Here is an 18,422-nt window from a genome sequence, read left to right on the forward strand (position 1 = left end):
CATTATTCTCAGGGTCTGGCTGCTTTTATGACAGAGCTGGTTAATATGATGTTATGGGACTAATGTATATATAGTATAGCCAGCACAGACCAGATCAAATAGCAGTTTTTGAATTTTAATCTCAAAGTTTATTCACGTCAACCTCCCATCTCATTGTTGCGTGCATAAATTGGTCAGATTACTGTCATATGGAATAGATTCAAATTACAAACACGTCATATTACAAAGGTCTTTTGACAAGATGAGCTGGCACGCACGCAGACCCACAACATGCATTCCCGCAGCCTGACATTTATACGCGCACACACACACACACACACACACACACACACACACACACACACACACACACACACACACACTGACTGACACCTGCTTGACAGACACCATGTGATGCTGAAGGGAGGTGTTAATCTTTAGTTTTGCTGTGACGTGTGAGGCGGCTCATTCCTCCAGGTGACTGCGCTGAGAACCTCTGGAACCTGGGACACAGAGTCCTGCAGCCGGCTGAGAATTTCCCTGTGCAACACGGTAAGAAATTATGCCGGATATCTCTCGTTTTTGAGAAATTTGTGCGGCTTTGTATGTTAAGAAAAAATAACTGAGGCGAGACGGAATGCAAAGTGTCACGTAAAGACGTTTACATATTTGCGTGCACCAACAAATATCACTAGTTTGAATGTGGTCATTGGGGTGAAAAAAATTCAGACACAACAAGTGAGCTGAACAACCAGTAATCTGAGCTACTGTATTAACAGCAGGAACACAAAACAATATGGGATGTGGTCAGGGTGATAAGTACAGCTCATGTGAACATGTTATACTGAGCAATATGATCTTGGAAAAAAAAGTTTAAAATAGCTTCAGGTTGCATTCATGAAAAGCATATAGATGTTTGCAGAAATGGTCTTTATGATGTGCTTTGATTTAAAAAAAAAAAAAAAAAAAAAAAGATTTAAGAAGAGTCCTGAACATGTGGAAACGTGACAAGGTATAGTAAAAAAAAAAAAAACAGTTAGTCTATTGACATATCATTTCTGATAGGAAATGAAAATAGAAATAGAAATAGAACCGATGTGGAATAGATTTAGAGGCAGGTGTGCAGTGAAAATAAGCTCCAAGCACATTCAAAAAGGTTCGATTCTGAAACTGTGAATGCAAAGCTGAAGTCTTTCTGATGGCACAAGTAGAATTCTGGTCACTTGGTACTTTGAAGCTTGGATAAACCATTAACTCCCAGGAACACACTTCCAAAATATAATCAAAACACTCTGGTCTGCCGACCTTTAACCCTTATTAAAAATACCTCTGCCCCAGGACTTTTCAGTGCTCAGCTAACAAGCCTTAGACGTCCGTAGTTCATCTGGTGGCAGAGCTTCAGGTGAAACGGCACACTCGCATTGAGGCTCTGAAGGTCATCGGAGGTGGCAGAGAGCCTCGGGGAAAGCTGCGACCTGCCGCTTGTGTACTCGGTTCTGTCCCAGTGAACCACATGAGGGTGGCACGGTGTCATTTGGAATAAGTGAGCATGTAATAGGGTTGTAAGTGCCCCGAGTAGGAAAGGAAACAAGACAAATTGTTCAAGTTCTTTCCAGAGTTCATCTTCTAATTCTTAGTAAACTGTGGATGCAAGACATTCAGTTTGACTTTGGGAAACAAAAGGAGACTTTGAGAAAGTATTGTGGTCAAAAACAAAGACGCAGCACTCCGGGGAAAAAAAAAGAAAAGAAAAAAAAAAAGCTATTTCACTTTGGAGTACAGCGGAAACTTTATACCAAAGGTCATAAAGTGTTTGTGCTGTAAGCGCTTGTCAAGTGTGGTGTTTAGTACAAACAGAGGCTAGCTGCAAGCCTGATCTCCATAAATACATCAGTTGATGTGGTAACAACAGTTCAGTCTGTACACATGTGGAATAAAATCTGTCTTTGTTCAAAATGTTCTGATTGTTGGGAAGCAGACGGCCCTCACAGGTCACTGTTCTGCATGGTACATTCGGTGGAAATTCCTCTGAGGTTTTGAACCAAGCTGAAGTGATTTGCTTCGAAATTGAGTTTTTCTGTTTATTTCTGTTTATCTTACAACTGGGCTTTTCTTCAGCAATTCCTTCGTTGCTTGCCTTAGGAAAATTTAGATTTTCAGATTTAATGTTTAAGATCCTGTTGTGTATATATGTAGAAATCACACATATAAGTGACCTTGTTTGTTTTATAACCATAACAAAATTCCCTTTTTCTGCAGGCTACTGAAGGAAATAAGAAATAACACCACCACCCTGTTTCCCTATAATATTTGCTGTAGTAAAACAAATAGACTTGATGCTTCAACAGGAAAGCTCAGCTGGCACAAACGTGTAAATATGCAGAAATTACCAGAAAAGGAAAACTAAAATGACCCTTGTGCAAACACAGCATTTCTTGGAAATCTGCTTTGAGCTTCTGTTCTGCAGCTCTCCACACAACCTTCAGACACTAAACAAACAGAAAGAAAACATTTACATTGCCTGCACCAAACTGTGACGGAGCGGCTCATTTCAATCAAAGAATGAGATCCTACCTGCTGAACAATGATTGACGCAGCAGATAACGTTGGCCCAGATGAATTCAGCGACAGGGTTTTCTAGACTTTTTCTAAATCTCAAAAAAACTCAGAAACATCAGCTGTGAATCCATAAGCAGACAATAAATGTAGTTCCCCTTGTTTTTTTGTTGTTGTTTTTTTTTTGTTGTTTTTTACTGTAAACTGGAAAACTTTTCTTCCCATTGATCCACATCTTCATAAAGGATCACTGGGCACTACATAGCTGTCCGAATCTGTGCACAACCCATCACTGTCTGCATGTGGATCAAAATAAAACCAAATAAGATTATTAGATTTAGGGTTTTTTGGGGGGGGAATGGGGGTGCTTAGCTGTTTTGGTCAGTCAGTCAGTCGATATTGCAGTCTTCCATTCAGCGGCTATAAACTGTCACGTTGTGGTAATATAAATTAAATATAAATGTACAATATTTTATCTACTTATAAGTATGGATAATGCCTGAAATAACACTAGCTGCTGGTTTGAAACTCCAGAAAACATTAACTCAGATTCTACATGTTTTCATTTGGATAATCTGATCATTTTAAAACATATCAGGACATTTAGGATAGGATTATAGGAAACCAACTGGAATATATTTCCATGACCTCACGGAACGAGTTCCAAATTCTGGCAGTGTGAATGTTGGCTGTGGCCAGAAAAGAGTGGAGTCCCAGTTCACCCAGTCAGATAAGCCGTGATTCAAACTGTGTTTGTTTTGGGCGTGGAGGATGCTCTCAGTGGTTTGGCTGTGATTGATCCTTCCTCTGCCCATGATCGCACCGTGACACCATTCCAGTTTCCACATTTTCTTTTCCCTCTGCTCAATTTGACCCATTTAGTCCTGGGGTTACATTAGCATTTTTCAAATTGGGCAACTGATAACTTTCTGACCTCTGTCCAAAGAGTACAAAAGGTTCTTGGACGGCTGCTTTTGGACAGCCAACCTTTGCATGTCAGAAATACTGTATTTAAAAAGTTTTATTTATTTACTTATGTTTATTAACCAATTTCATCCATGTTTTTATTATTATAAAATGTGCCAGGATTTTTATGTAATCCAAATTATATTGTCTTTAATGAAAGACATCCGCTGTTTTATTTAATCAGGTTCATGCGATCTTTATTTATGAATTACACAATTTTGTAATGTCTGATTCATATAAAATAAAATACATCTAAATTTTAGGGGGCCACTTCTGTTTGTTCATTTTCCAGAGTGACATAAACATTACTGGCTTTAAAATCATCATCTCTTATGCATTTGATTTTTTTTAAGACCAAAAAGCGAGATTATTGGCAAAAGCAATGAGCAGCAAACCAAACATGAACTGTTATGATGAGTTTGTCATCTCCAGGCAACTGCCCCATTAAGATCAAACCTATTAAAGTACAACCAGGAAGAAAAGGAAGAATTACTCAAGTAAACATTTCCAGATTGCAGTTTTGAAAATAAAAGTAATTTGAGGTGAAAAAAACTAAACAAAAATGTGATAGTAAAACATGCGGATGACTTGAGTGAAGCAAATTATCCCCGCCAGATGCTCTTCTTGTCAACAAAACTGTCAGCACATTTAGTTTTAACTTGTAGCCTTTGTATTATGGAAATTGATCTAGTTTTGTGAAAGTATTGTTCCTTTTGCAACCCAGAGAGTGTTATAAACTGTTCCTGGAGCAAACATTTAGCAATATCATACAGATGAAACCAGTGATGGTAGTTTTCAAGAGCAGGAGCCTCATTAACCCGGTACAAACCTTTATTTCATGTCCCGTTTGGAGACGCCTAATTTGGGTCAGAGATCAGACAGCTCGTCTGTCTTACTGCTCTTGTAAGACAGACGAGCTGGTTGGGGGTCTCTAGTTTCTCCACCAGGGGGCATCCTGGGACCTTCTGGAGGGCGTGAACCTGGAGCTGCACACCTGCTGCCACTTACCATCATTTGGAGGGGTTTATCAGGACGGAGCCGCCGACACTCCGGTGCCAGAGTGTTAGCCTGTGATGGTAAATCATAGATAGCTCACCTCCGACCAACCTGTTCTCCTAGTGATCTCCTTCTGTGCTGACTCTCCTAGGTCATCTTCCGTGAAATCCTGAGTTCATTGAACCTCCGCGAACCTCGGCAGCTCCCCGGTCTAGCGGCTCCCTCCCGGCTCCTATTCTGACGTCTCCCTCCAACTCACCTGTCCGCCCTCTCGAGAAGCTCCGGCCCTCTGTCCAGCCTGCAGTCTCGGATCCCTGCGGTACTCCTTCCCGAGCTCAGACGTAATCCTCAACAAGTAGGTCTCTACTGAACTGAAATTCCCACGACCCCTGAACGCCTCTTACCTGTGTTATCTTCACCAGAGAACCTGAACCACCGAGGACGAGCACCAGTTCCAGACCATCTAGTGTATACAAATATATCTGTTCTCACTGTATTCAATAAATCGACTTAAACCTTACCGGTTCTCCTGAGTGCGTTCTGCGCATGTGGGTTCGTCAAATTAACCTCAACATGACAGAACACTCTGGCCAACAACAAACCCCAGCAGACGCGCTCCGAAGAAGCATACAGGAACAACATTCCCTCATTCAAAGCCACGATGTTGCCTTACGAGAGCTAAATAAACGTCAGATAGAGGCTAACAACCGTCTCGACGAAATCGCGGGCTTCTTACAGTCCTCCCGTCAGCAGGCTCCAGCTCCTCAACCGGCTCCCGCACCCAGTCCCAGTACCGCAACAGGCGTAGTTCATTCCACGTCTTCTGAGTGTCGACCACCAAACCCAGAAAGGTTCTCAGGTGACGTGAGTAAGTTCCGGGGATTTCTTTTCCAGTGCACCATATTATTTAATCACTCCCCGCACTGTTTCTCTCATGATGGAGCCAAGATCTCATTCATAATCTCCCACCTATCAGGTCAGGCGTTAGATTGGGCAGAATCAAGATTTTCTTCATCCACTACTTATGATTGCACCTTTGAGGAGTTCCTGAAGGAGTTTAAGCAAGCATTTAACCAAGATTTGGACAAAACGTTAAATTCCCGGGATTTGCTAGAAATTAAACAGGGTCAGCGGACTGTGGCTGAGTTAGCCATTGACTTCCGCATTAAAGCGGCGGCGTCGGGGTGGAACCCACCTGCACTCAAAAGTGCTTTTTACAACGCCCTCCATGATGATTTAAAGGATTTACTAGCTACTTTAGACGAGCCCAAGACCCTGGAGGAGTTGATTAGTTTGGCTATCCGTTTGGATAACAGAACCCGCGCTCGGGCAAAAGATAAAAGGAGTCCCCCTGTGAGAGTGGCTGTGGAGGGCGTGTCACCTTACCGTCCTGCTGCTGTTCCTCCACCAACGGCAGAACCAGAGCCTATGCAGATAGGGCACACTCGCCTCTCCCTCGAAGAAAGGCAGAGACGTATGAATGCCAAACTCTGTCTGTATTGCGGCGTAGCGGGCCATTTCATCGCTTCCTGTCCAACGAAGGCAAAAGCCAGGGTCCGCTGGTAGATGCGAGGAGACTGGCGGACCATCAAATTAAAGAAGAATCTCCTCGTTTGCTTTTACCTGTCACTCTTTCCGTTCACGATCAGTCCATAACGTTTTCGGCTTTGGTTGATTCCGGCTGTGAGCGTAATTTAATGGATTCCTGCCTCGCACAACAACTGTCTATCGAAACTGTGCCTTTAAAGGTCCCCCTGAAGGTTTCGGCTCTGGACGGCAGAGCACTCCATCAGATAACCCACCAAACTGTTCCGCTGAATCTCCTGATCTCAGGTAATCACCATGAAAAGATTTCATTCTTTATTTTTCCCGCTGCCAGTTCCGCAATCATCCTGGGTTTCGACTGGTTGGCGTGTCATAATCCCCACATCGACTGGTCTGAACGACACATAATTTCCTGGTCCATTAGCTGTCACTCGTCCTGTCTCCGCTCAGCCTTGCCGCCAGGTCCGTCACCGGTGGGCCAGCAGGAGGCAGACCCACCCGATCTTTCAGCTATTCCGGTGGAGTATCACGATTTAGCTGCAGTATTCAGTAAGGTAAAAGCACTGTCACTTCCTCCGCACCGGCCGTACGATTGTGCAATAGACCTGTTACCCGGAGCTCCCCTACCTAGCAGTCGTTTGTTCAATATTTCTAGGACGGAGAGAGAGACCATGGAAAAATACATTAAGGACTCCCTTGATGCTGGGATAATCCGCTCCTCGTCTTCTCCGTTAGGGGCGGGGTTTTTCTTTGTTGAAAAGAAAGATGGTTCTCTCAGACCATGTATTGATTACCGAGGTCTCAATCAAATCACAGTTAAAAATAAATATCCATTACCCCTCCTTTCATCTGCGTTTGAGCCTGTTCAAGGAGCCACCATCTTTACTAAGCTGGATTTAAGAAATGCTTATCACCTCCTACGCATACGGGATGGGGATGAGTGGAAAACTGCATTTAAAACCCCATTAGGCCATTTCGAGTATTTGGTCATGCCATTTGGTTTATCAAATGCCCCAGCCTGTTTTCAAGCCCTAATAAACGATGTCCTGAGGGATTTTCTGAACATTTTCGTTTTTGTCTACCTTGATGACATTCTAATTTATTCTAAAAGTCTTCCAGAACACCAGAAACATGTCCGCCTTGTTCTCCAGCGGTTACTGGAGAACCGGCTGTTCGTCAAAGCTGAGAAATGTGAGTTTCATCAACCATCTGTTACATTTCTTGGTTATGTCTTAGAGGGCGGACAGGTCAGACCATCTGAGGACAAGATCAGAGCAGTTCTGGAGTGGCCTGTTCCTGAAACCAGGAAACAGCTCCAAAGGTTCCTCGGGTTTGCAAATTTCTATAGGCGGTTTATCAGAAATTACAGTCAAACCGCCCTGCCACTAACTGCTCTAACTTCACTCAAGACCACCTTCTCCTGGACTCCCGAAGCAGACGCCGCCTTTTCGAAGCTGAAATCGTTATTTGCTAATGCTCCCATACTCGTCCAACCTGACCCCACCAAACAGTTTGTTCTCGAGGTGGACGCCTCAGATTCTGGTGTAGGAGCCGTCCTTTCACAGTTTTCGGACTCTGACCATAAGACTCATCCCTGTGCCTTTTACTCCCGCAGATTGTCTCCAGCTGAAAGAAACTATGATGTGGGAGACCGTGAGCTGCTCGCCATCAAACTGGCTCTTGAAGAGTGGAGACATTGGCTGGAGGGCACAACGCACCCTGTACTGGTTTGGACCGATCACAAAAATCTTGCCTATTTGAAAACTGCTAGGCGTCTTAACCCCCGACAGTCACGATGGTCGTTATTTTTCTCCCAGTTTAACCTGTCCATTTCTTATCGCCCAGGCTCCCGAAATACTAAACCAGATGCGCTTTCCCGGTTGTACTCCCCTGATGACTCTGACAGGTCTCCGGCCCCCATTCTGCCCCCCAATTGCTCCATCGCTTCAGTCACTTGGGAGGTTGAAGATCTAATAAAACAGGCCCAATTATCTGAACCCGATCCTGGTACCGGTCCGCCCAACAAGGTTTATGTACCCACCTCTGTCAGACCCAGACTCATCAACTGGATGCACTCCACCAAGTTCTCTGCCCACCCAGGGGTCAGTAGAACTATTTCGCTCATATCCCGTCGATTCTGGTGGCCGTCGAGCTACAAGGACATTAAGGAGTATGTGTTAGCCTGCCCCGTCTGTGCTCGTAATAAACCATCCCATCAACTTCCGGCTGGTCAGCTCCAGCCGCTTCCTACCCCTAAACGACCCTGGTCTCACATTGCTCTGGATTTCGTTACAGGACTGCCCGTCTCGGGGGGTATGACCACCATCCTCACAGTTATTGACCGGTTCTCCAAGGCTTGCCATCTGGTCTCTTTAAAGAAACTTCCTTCTGCCTTTCAGACGGCTCAGCTCCTGGTCAAGCACGTTTTTCGACTACATGGCATCCCGCAGGAGATACTGTCTGACCGGGGACCTCAGTTCGTAGCGCGGGTATGGAAACATTTTTGTGCAGCCTTGGGGGCTAAAGTTTCCTTGTCCTCTGGTTATCATCCACAGAGTAATGGCCAAACTGAACGCATGAACCAGGAGCTGGAAGCCATGCTCAGATGCCTCACATCGACCAACCCCACCGACTGGAACAAGTACCTTTCGTGGGTCGAGTATGCTCACAATTCTCACATCTCCTCCGCTACTGGTCTCTCCCCTTTTGAAATCTCATTAGGGTACCAACCTCCGTTGTTTCCTTCAGAAGAGAAGGTCATTGCTGTCACCTCGGTGCAACACCACATCCGCCGCTGCAGGGCTGTCTGGAAGACTGCAGTGTCCGCCCTTAATCGCACCCTGGAACAGAACCGCCGATTTGCTGACCGCAGACGGAAACCTGCACCTGTCTATACTCCGGGTCAACAGGTTTGGCTCTCAACCAAGGATATACCGCTAAAATCCATGTCTAAGAAGCTGTCCCCCCGTTTTATTGGGCCGTACAAAGTCGAATCAGTTATCAGTCCATCAGCGGTCCGTCTGCAGCTACCCTCTTCACTCAGAGTTCATCCCACCTTTCACGTTTCCCAAATCAAGCCCGTTGTTTCCAGTTCCTTGCACCCGCCACGAGAACCCCCTCCGCCCGCCCGAGAGTTTGAAGGGGGCCCCGTTTACTCTGTCCGCCAGATTGTCGATTCCCGCAGGCGGGGTAGGGGTTGGCAATACTTAGTAGATTGGGAGGGTTACGGCCCTGAGCACCGTCAATGGGTTCCCGCCTCTTATATTGTTGACCCGTCTCTTATTGCGGACTACCGCTCCTCTCTCCCTTCGGGGTCTGCGGGACCGCCAGGTGGCGGTCATTGAGGGGGGGGTACTGTTAGGATCTGGGGAAGGCTGGTTGGGGGTCTCTAGTTTCTCCACCAGGGGGCATCCTGGGACCTTCTGGAGGGCGTGAACCTGGAGCTGCACACCTGCTGCCACTTACCATCATTTGGAGGGGTTTATCAGGACGGAGCCGCCGACACTCCGGTGCCAGAGTGTTAGCCTGTGATGGTAAATCATAGATAGCTCACCTCCGACCAACCTGTTCTCCTAGTGATCTCCTTCTGTGCTGACTCTCCTAGGTCATCTTCCGTGAAATCCTGAGTTCATTGAACCTCCGCGAACCTCGGCAGCTCCCCGGTCTAGCGGCTCCCTCCCGGCTCCTATTCTGACGTCTCCCTCCAACTCACCTGTCCGCCCTCTCGAGAAGCTCCGGCCCTCTGTCCAGCCTGCAGTCTCGGATCCCTGCGGTACTCCTTCCCGAGCTCAGACGTAATCCTCAACAAGTAGGTCTCTACTGAACTGAAATTCCCACGACCCCTGAACGCCTCTTACCTGTGTTATCTTCACCAGAGAACCTGAACCACCGAGGACGAGCACCAGTTCCAGACCATCTAGTGTATACAAATATATCTGTTCTCACTGTATTCAATAAATCGACTTAAACCTTACCGGTTCTCCTGAGTGCGTTCTGCGCATGTGGGTTCGTCAAATTAACCTCAACATGACAGCTCTGGCTGTCATGACATTACTCTGACTTTAACTTTGACAAGGTTTGGGGTCAGTTAAACTGCAAACCAACAAATTACACTGCTGTAAGCCAAACAACCATGATTGTTGGATGATAGTTTGCAAATGAAACTGTAGAAGGCACAAATATCTTTAAATATTGTGTTTAGTCGATGATGCAGGAAACAATACACAGAGACCACTAAAGCTAACTTCACAAATAAACTTGACTGACTGATTTTTCCATTACTACATTGACTTATTGTTGCACTTTTTTTTTCTTAGATTGATATAAAAATTAATGAAATCAATGCTTTAGCAAATTTCCACATAGACTCAGTTGTTTGGATCTTTCCTACTACTCTTTTTTCCCCCTCATCTATTGTGATATTCACCCATCCCAGGATCTAATCAGGTATTAAACATACTTATCATTAAGCCCACATCAGAATTAAAGATGCTGTTTTATTGATCTAATTGGCCTTTTAAAGTTGTAAGCAGAAAATCATCAGAATAACTGAAAACCTGTATCAAATTAAATTACTGAAAAAAATGTATTTTAATAATATTCTAAACTCTGACTATGACTGCACACAAACCAATATAAATGATTTAAAGCCTACTGTATGTGAATTATGTGATTGTGAGTGACTGGAAACTTCTCTCTATTACAAATACATACTTTAATGTTTCTACTGTAAATGTAAGGCCGTATTTACGTTCTAAGCTCCTTAACTCTGGCAAAAAAAAAAAAAAACTCCCTGAAAACCTGATATGTGGAAAAACATGGATGGTTCCTTTAACTCAGAACTTGAAAGATTATTGTTTTATAGACACTTTTTGATCACAAATTGACTAATGAACAGTTTGAAACATTTGCTTCTTCAATGCCTTTAATATTTGTCTTCTAACAAATGTTCACCTGTACAATGCTTTCATGCTTATGTTTTCTTGTTTCATTTCCGTCCTTCCTGTGATGTCCTGTAAATACCTTGATTTACCTTTTGTATGACTGGATCTATATGTAGTAAGTAAACTTGCCTTACAATGTTAGATGCAAGTCAGGCAAAAAAATTCACACCCTTTTCTGTATTCTTCACAGACTCTGAAAAATGCCTAAATATCTATCCGTGAACCCCTTTGAAGACATCAGCGTGAAGACAGAAAATGGACATCGCTCGAAGAAACAACGCTACGTACGCAAAGAGGGCAGTTGTAGCGTGGTGTTTCGGCATGTCCCAGAAGAGTGGCTGCTCTTTGTCAATGACATCTTTACCACCTTAGTTGAGATCAGATGGAGGGTGATGTTCCTGATCTTTGCATCGTCTTACATCCTTTCCTGGCTCTTTTTTGGGATACTCTTCTTCATCATTGCTTTGGCTCATGGAGACATCAAAGACCACAATAATGACCCTTGTGTATATCAGGTGCGCAGCTTTACAGCTGCTTTCCTCTTTTCTCTGGAAACCCAAACCACCATTGGTTATGGCTTCAGAGGAATGTCTGAGAACTGCATGATCGCCATCATCATCGTCACCATACAGGATGTCATCAGCTGCTTCATCGACACTTTTGTCATCGGGATTGTGGTGGCCAAAATGGCTTCGGCCAGAAAGAGGGCGCAGACAATTGGCTTCAGCAACCGTGCAGTTATCAACCTCCGTGACGGGTATCTGTGTCTTTCCTGGAGGATTGGGGATTTCCGCAGGCACCACATGGTGGAGGGCTCATCCTGTGCTCAGATTCTCCACACCACTGTGCACGCAACCGGAGAAGTCAATATTGCCTATGAAGACCTGGCCATCGAGCAAAAGGACATTATCTTGGTCACACCGACCACAATTTCTCACAGAATTGAACCAGGAAGCCCATTGTACAAGATGAGTTTGGAAGATTTGCGAAAAGCAGACTTTGAACTATTGGTGTCCTTCACCTATACAGATGACTCCTCTGGCATGCTGCATCAGTCACGGACATCGTACACAGTAGATGAGATCCTCTGGGGTCATCTTTTCCAGGAGATGATCAGGGTGAGCAAGAAACACTACAGGGTGGATTACAACCTGTTCAATAACACAGCTAAAGTGCTGGTACCTGTGGTCAGTGCTGAGGAGTATGAGCAGAAGAAGAACGAAAAGGAGGAACAGAAGCAGCTTCGGCTTCATGCTCGACCTTCTCCTAGACATTCCCCCAGATGTTCCCCGCGGCCATCTTCACGATCGCCGCAGAAATGTGATGAAGAGAATCGTCTGAATGCTCCAACAGTAACGGTGGAACTTACGCAAGATAACCAACCAGAACCAAATCTTCCAACAACGGAGGCCGAAAGTCAACATCAAGAAACTTTGGCTGTGTCAAGAGACCCCACAATCACAGAACAGGAGACATAAAAATGTTACCAATACACCCAACACCAACTGCAGTGAGTGTGTATGTGACAGAATGCCATCAGCAAAACTTAAGACATCCCAGAAGCTCAAAATACATTTCATCACTCAACCAAATTATGTTTGTGGAGCAGATCATTTTCACCAAGCGTGGTAAAATTACAGAGGTTGTAGTGACTGACATCATTTCTTCTCCTTTTTTTTTCCTTCTTCAACAAAGCCAATCTAGTTGTGGTACCGCACTGCACAATGCACAATGAATTCAGGCATGTTTCATTTATTTCTTTTTTTAAATTTATTTAGATTAGCGTACACACAAAATGAGAATAAACATTAGACTTTCAAAATGCACACTCAGCATGGATTAGTTTCGGTACAAATCTGTTTTTTTTTTTTAAATATGTTTTTGACACAAATATTTTCTGTCACACATATGCTTAAAACTGCTTTGAAAAACATAAGAGTGCAAAGTTTCTCAACTTATGCAGGATGTAGATCAGTGACTCAACCAGGTCTTTAATTACTGTGTAAATTAGATATTTTTAATCAGAGTATATTTTAAAATGGGTTGCTGGCTTTATTGTATTTTATCTGACATTTATTTACTCTATCAATGTTGTCAACCAAAAAATTTAGAGCAGACTCTAAAATTAAAGTTAATGCCTTCATGTGCCTCTGTGTCTTTGTGGTTATTAAATATTAAAAATATAAATATTGATAATCAAATTTGCCATGTTAAGAAAAACATTCAATGAAGATAAACAGATGAGCTCACATCATGAGGTTCATGCGAGACGGAGCAGAGCAGATAGAAATTGTACTTTAAGTTATGTGTCTTGTCTAAGGTCAGATTTACTTTAAAACAGGGGTCCCCAAGCTACGGCCTGCGGGCCGGATCTGGCCTGCCTCCTCATTTGGTCTGGCCCCCTGAACAATACCAGGGAGCATTCAGTGTTTTTTTTTCATATATATATGTGGATTTTTCTTCAACGACCAGGGGGGCTCTTGAGCAGATATGAAACTTAGTTTCCCTCAATGGAATATATACTAGTCAGTACCAGTCACCGTTTCGCTCACGGTTTTTTTCCATTTGCATTCTGGGTAAAAATCTATCTACAAACGCGAATATGTCGTCGCCAGTAATCCAGCCCCCCCGCCCCGTCAACAAAAGTTTTCTAAGGTTTCTTTCTCGAAAAACTAAGACCGGCCCCCGACCAGAAAAGGGAACAGTTATGTGGCCCTCGCAGGAAAAAGTTTGGGGACCCCTGCTTTAAAATATTTTCAAAAACAACAAATAGATGATGATTTGTCTCAGACTATTTTACAATTCATGCCATTTTTAGAAAAAATGTTTCTAGAAATGTTCATCAAAACCGTTCTAGAGTGAGCGGTTTTGATAAATACGTGTTTATTTGGTTGCATCTTTATTCTCAGCAGTCATCTAAGATTGATTTAAATTCTTGACGCCCTGAGCTTAAAATCCATGCCAACATCAAACAACCAGACACAACCTTCATCTATGTTTTGCACATGTTTTATAATTCATTTAAAACATCAGCAAAGAGCTTGTGATGTTACACAGGAACCTGCTTAGTGACAAAATCATGTCATATTTAACACATTAATTTAATCTTCCCCAGAGGTTCATGAGACTACGTCTTTTCATCCAACACATTGACTTATCAGAGTTGTAAACTTTGCATTAGAATTGATTAGAAATAACAGTAATGTTTGTGAACAAAATGGTAATAAACTGGGAATTGAAAACTGTAACAGATTTTTTAGATATTGTTGGTGAACATATTTTACTATGATTGTAAAAAAAAAAAAAGTACTCCTGAGTACATCTTTACTTTTTCTCAACATAATGAACACATATGCATGTTCATGTGCATGTAGCGATGCCATGCTCACCACATGCACTATGTATTCATGCAGAAATTATTTCTAAAGTCTAGTAAAGCCACAGATTGGTGTTCCAAATAAATATAATCAAAAAGTTTAATCTGATTTATGCTCAGACAGTGAGAAAAAAAAAATGTGTCTGTGTTTTTTATTCGGCGTATATAAGTATCTGATTTCAAGTGTATGTTTTAAATTGGAACTATATAAATAAATAGAACTGAATTAAATTGACTCTCGGGGAAACAGAAGTTCAGCACCCTCTCCACCAGTTGAATGCTTTCATGAAATCCACAAAAGGGCTCCTCGGTCTGGGTTTGTGTTATTATTCATGGAGCAGCCACCTGTTCCACTTCATATATGTAGGTGAACTCATCCTCCCCAGAGTAGCATCAACTGCAAATTTGACAATGGTGCTGCAGAGTTGGGTTGTAACATAGCCATATGTCTAAAGATCTAAAAGCCCTGAAGAGAATCATGCTGACACTGATGGCAGAGGGAGTTTGAAGGTCATATGTGTCTGGTCAGTCAAAGTCCTGTATCCACAGGTGCAGGTGGAGCTCTGGAGATGCACATAACACAATACATGTGCTGTTAAAAGTAGAACTAAAGTCAGTTAAGATGAATGACTGGTCCTCCAGGTAGCGCAAAACAGGTGAAGACCAACAGCAATAGCATCCTCAGTACACCGTAGACCATTGTTTCACAATCTTTTTCAGGCCAAGGACCACTTACTCCATTTCAATCTGGAAAGACTCAGACGAAGAAAAAGGAACAATCAAAAGATTTAATGACAGCAATGAATAACAGTTCTTTGGCGCTCGGGCCCCGGCAGCTGATTTGAGCTGAGATTTGATGTGAACTCGATGAACATCCCGATAACCGATTAGGGATGCTCTCCCCCAGGGCCCGACACTGGTGCCATCCTGGAGAGCTGAAGGATGTGGGTGGAGAAGGGGCGGTGGTGGATCGAACGCAGCTGGGAAGCGGCTGACGGCTCGGGTGTGGATCCTTTTATGCTGAGCTTGATTGATGATTGGACACGCCAGGTGAGGTCCAGTGCTGAGGTCGTAGATGAGCATAACGCCGATGGGCGAACGGAGGGGATGGAGTCTTCCAGGTTGAATTTTCACCATCAGTTACATTTAACAAACACTTGAAATTGCCCCCGCAATAACACAACATCTTAACATACAACCTGAAATGAAAAGTCTCTTAATAACTCACTGTCTTTCTCCTTCAGGGTGGCTTTTCTGTAATGTGGCCACAATAAAACCAGGAACAAGTCACTGAGTTATTTACACATTCTGAAAGTATGGATCCTAAACTTTCCAATGAAAAAAAGTTATTTTCTACAAGTGTTTGCACTCATAATGTTTTAGGGCTACTTGTACTTTAGAAGGATAATAAAAGAAAAATTGACTCATGTTGCATTGGCAAAAACAAATATTTTCTTTCAGCCAGTAGATAGCCTGACATAAATAATTGTATTTTAGGTGTTAAGATGCACCTAAAATAAAAGGTGGGATGCAGCTATTCACTGTCACCATCATATTGCATTCAACACAGCCACAGACCCAGATCTGCATGCCCAGATGCAGATCTGGGCATGCAGATCTGGGTCTGCATGCCCGGTGGAAAGAAACTTTCCACCGGTTTCTTAAGGTTTTCTTTTTAGTGGCCCAGTCTTACGCCATTTCTCCATTATCTTCAAACACAATCCTTTGGTAAGCCAACTTGTAGCCTCGCACTTTGAGCTTATGTCACGGAAAATAAACGGTTATTTACATTTACTCGCGGGCCACCAGGGGGAGCCCGCGGACCATATATTTGGTCCTGTGATCACAATTTGAGCAATACTGCGGTAGACCTATGAGCTCTGTAATCTCAAGGTTCTATGTTTTCATATTCAATCATAGAACTGTAGGGAATCAGATTACCTAATTCACCAGCCGTGAAGTATGTGGAGCAAAATGACCAATAAAACAATAATGAGCCAAATATTACCAAAACTTTGAGCATATAAAACAAACTAAATCTCACTTGGTTTTCTTGGCTGCGCCTTCTTGTAAATAAAGAGTGACTTCACATTTGGATGATCGTCCGGAGCCATGGTTTGCTTTTTTTTTTTTTTTAAACGAAGACTTTCTATCTGATGCTGCCAGAACACCAGTGTTTCAGTTTTCCAGGTCTGTCTGACCTCCCAGAGCAAGTAATGATGCAACGAGCAGTTCACATCTGCTGGGTCTCTGCTAAGCCGCTGAAGAAGCTGGCCTCAGTCTGAAAGGAAATATTTTTCCCAAATAACAGAAGAATCATTAGTCATGATTGTCTTTAAATAGTTCTGCACTTACTTTGTAAACAACCTGTTTTTGTCTGGCCACTTTGAGGTTGCATGAATCCGTGTTGCAAACAAACTGAATATGATGAGCAGATATAGAAGGTCGGTGTTTATTTCTAAAGCTTACACTGCAGCTGCTAAAAAAAAAAAAGAAAAAAAAAGAAAAGAAAACAGGAGGTGGATGTTTTGCTACTGTATATGGACGTCTATCTGTTTCCTTTCCTGCATTGAGGATAACATTTTTGCACAGCTTGCAAAAATTTAATTCACTGCAAGCATAACAACAGAGCATAGATCTCTGTTGTTATCCTTCTTGACACATTCAGCTCTGTACTCAATGATTTGGGGATTGAATCTAATGTGGCCGTAGGCGAGGATGATGGCTGACATTCCAATGCAGGATTCTACTTTGAATTTAGTCATTTTAACCATTGTGGCTGGATGTGTGTTGAGGACCATCCCACTGGAAGGTGAACCGCCATCTCTTGCAATCTCTTAAGTTTTCTTCAAATATTGCCCTGCATGTTTTTAACTCCATCTCACCCATGAACTTGAAAAAAACTCCCCTTCACCATGATGCTGCTACCACTGTGTGCCACCATGGGATTTGGTGGTAGTTGGCGCACATTTGCATAGATATCTTAGGGAAAAAAATATCAAGATAATAAAAAAAACACTTCTATGGGAAACCTATATTACTTGCATAAAAATCGAAATTGGAACCTTTAGACTTGCTTGCTGCAAGTAAACAGTGCCATTCACCTCTTTTTATTACAGAAATAAATATCCTTTTCAACCACAAAATTTTACATGTGTGTGCATTGTGTTTGTTAGTATTCATAGTTGTGACTATTGCTCTTATTTGTACATTTCCAGTTATCTTATACGGGTTTTTTTTGTTTGTTTTTGTTGTTGTTGTTCTTAGATATTTTGACATTTTTGACATGGAAATGAATACCACTATCATCATGTGTCTAGGGTGAAAATAGAAATTTGTAGCAATAGTTATGATATGGCCGTTAAAATCTCCGAAACGCAGACATGTGTGCACAAAAGTACTAAAGTTTATTGCACGATCCCAGCCAGCATACCCATGTGGGCCCCATATGGGAAAAAAGAGGGCTGCCAATATGGGCCCCAAATGGGTTTGTCCGCGGGTTCCATGGTGGCCCCACATGGGTTTGCCCAGGTAGATTTAAATGGGTGCTGACTGGGTTTTCAGTGGGACCCAGATGGGTAACTTACATGAGCCCCATCTGGGCCCCACTTGGGAGCTTTCATGAATTTTTACTGGGCCCCAACTGGGTCTAAACTGGGCTAGAATATGGGTACCAAGTGGGTTTGTCCGCGGGTTCCATGGTGGCCCCACATGGGTTTGCCCAGGTAATTTAATTGGGTGCTGACTGGGTTTTGAGTGGGGCCCAGATGGGTAACTTACATGAGGCCCATCTGGGCCCCACTTGGGAGCTTTCATGAATTTTTACCTGGGCCCCAACTGGGTCTAAACTGGGCTAGAATATGGGCACCAAGTGGGTTTGTCCACGGGTTCCATGGTGGCCCCATATGGGTTTGCCCAGGTAGATTTAAATGGGTGCTGACTGGGTTTTCAGTGGGGCCCACATGGGTAACTTACATGAGGCCCATCTGGGCCCCACTTGGGAGCTTTCATGAATTTTTACCTGGGCCCCAACTGGGTCTAAACTGGGCTAGAATATGGGT

At 43.3% G+C, this 18,422-nt stretch overlaps 1 protein-coding gene across 1 annotated transcript; it reads left to right on the forward strand.

Annotated features, from left to right (window-relative positions):
- Positions 1-376: 376 nt before the first annotated feature.
- On the forward strand, positions 377-13,132 carry kcnj16a (potassium inwardly rectifying channel subfamily J member 16a). Its single transcript, XM_015009316.2, has 2 exons — positions 377-531; positions 11,176-13,132. Exon 2 carries the CDS (start codon positions 11,186-11,188, stop codon positions 12,461-12,463), a length of 1,278 nt encoding a protein of 425 aa, XP_014864802.2. The 5' UTR covers positions 377-531; positions 11,176-11,185; the 3' UTR covers positions 12,464-13,132.
- Positions 13,133-18,422: the final 5,290 nt, after the last annotated feature.

Source organism: Poecilia mexicana, unplaced genomic scaffold (assembly GCF_051168715.1).
Source record: "Poecilia mexicana isolate PSO_F unplaced genomic scaffold, ASM5116871v1 scaffold_19, whole genome shotgun sequence".
In the NCBI taxonomy this organism is placed as follows: domain Eukaryota; kingdom Metazoa; phylum Chordata; class Actinopteri; order Cyprinodontiformes; family Poeciliidae; genus Poecilia; species Poecilia mexicana.

What these genes read in the sequence shown, in the direction of transcription:
- kcnj16a (XM_015009316.2), top strand. Translation starts at nt 11,186, where the DNA reads ATGCCTAAATATCTATCCGTGAACCCCTTTGAAGACATCAGCGTGAAG.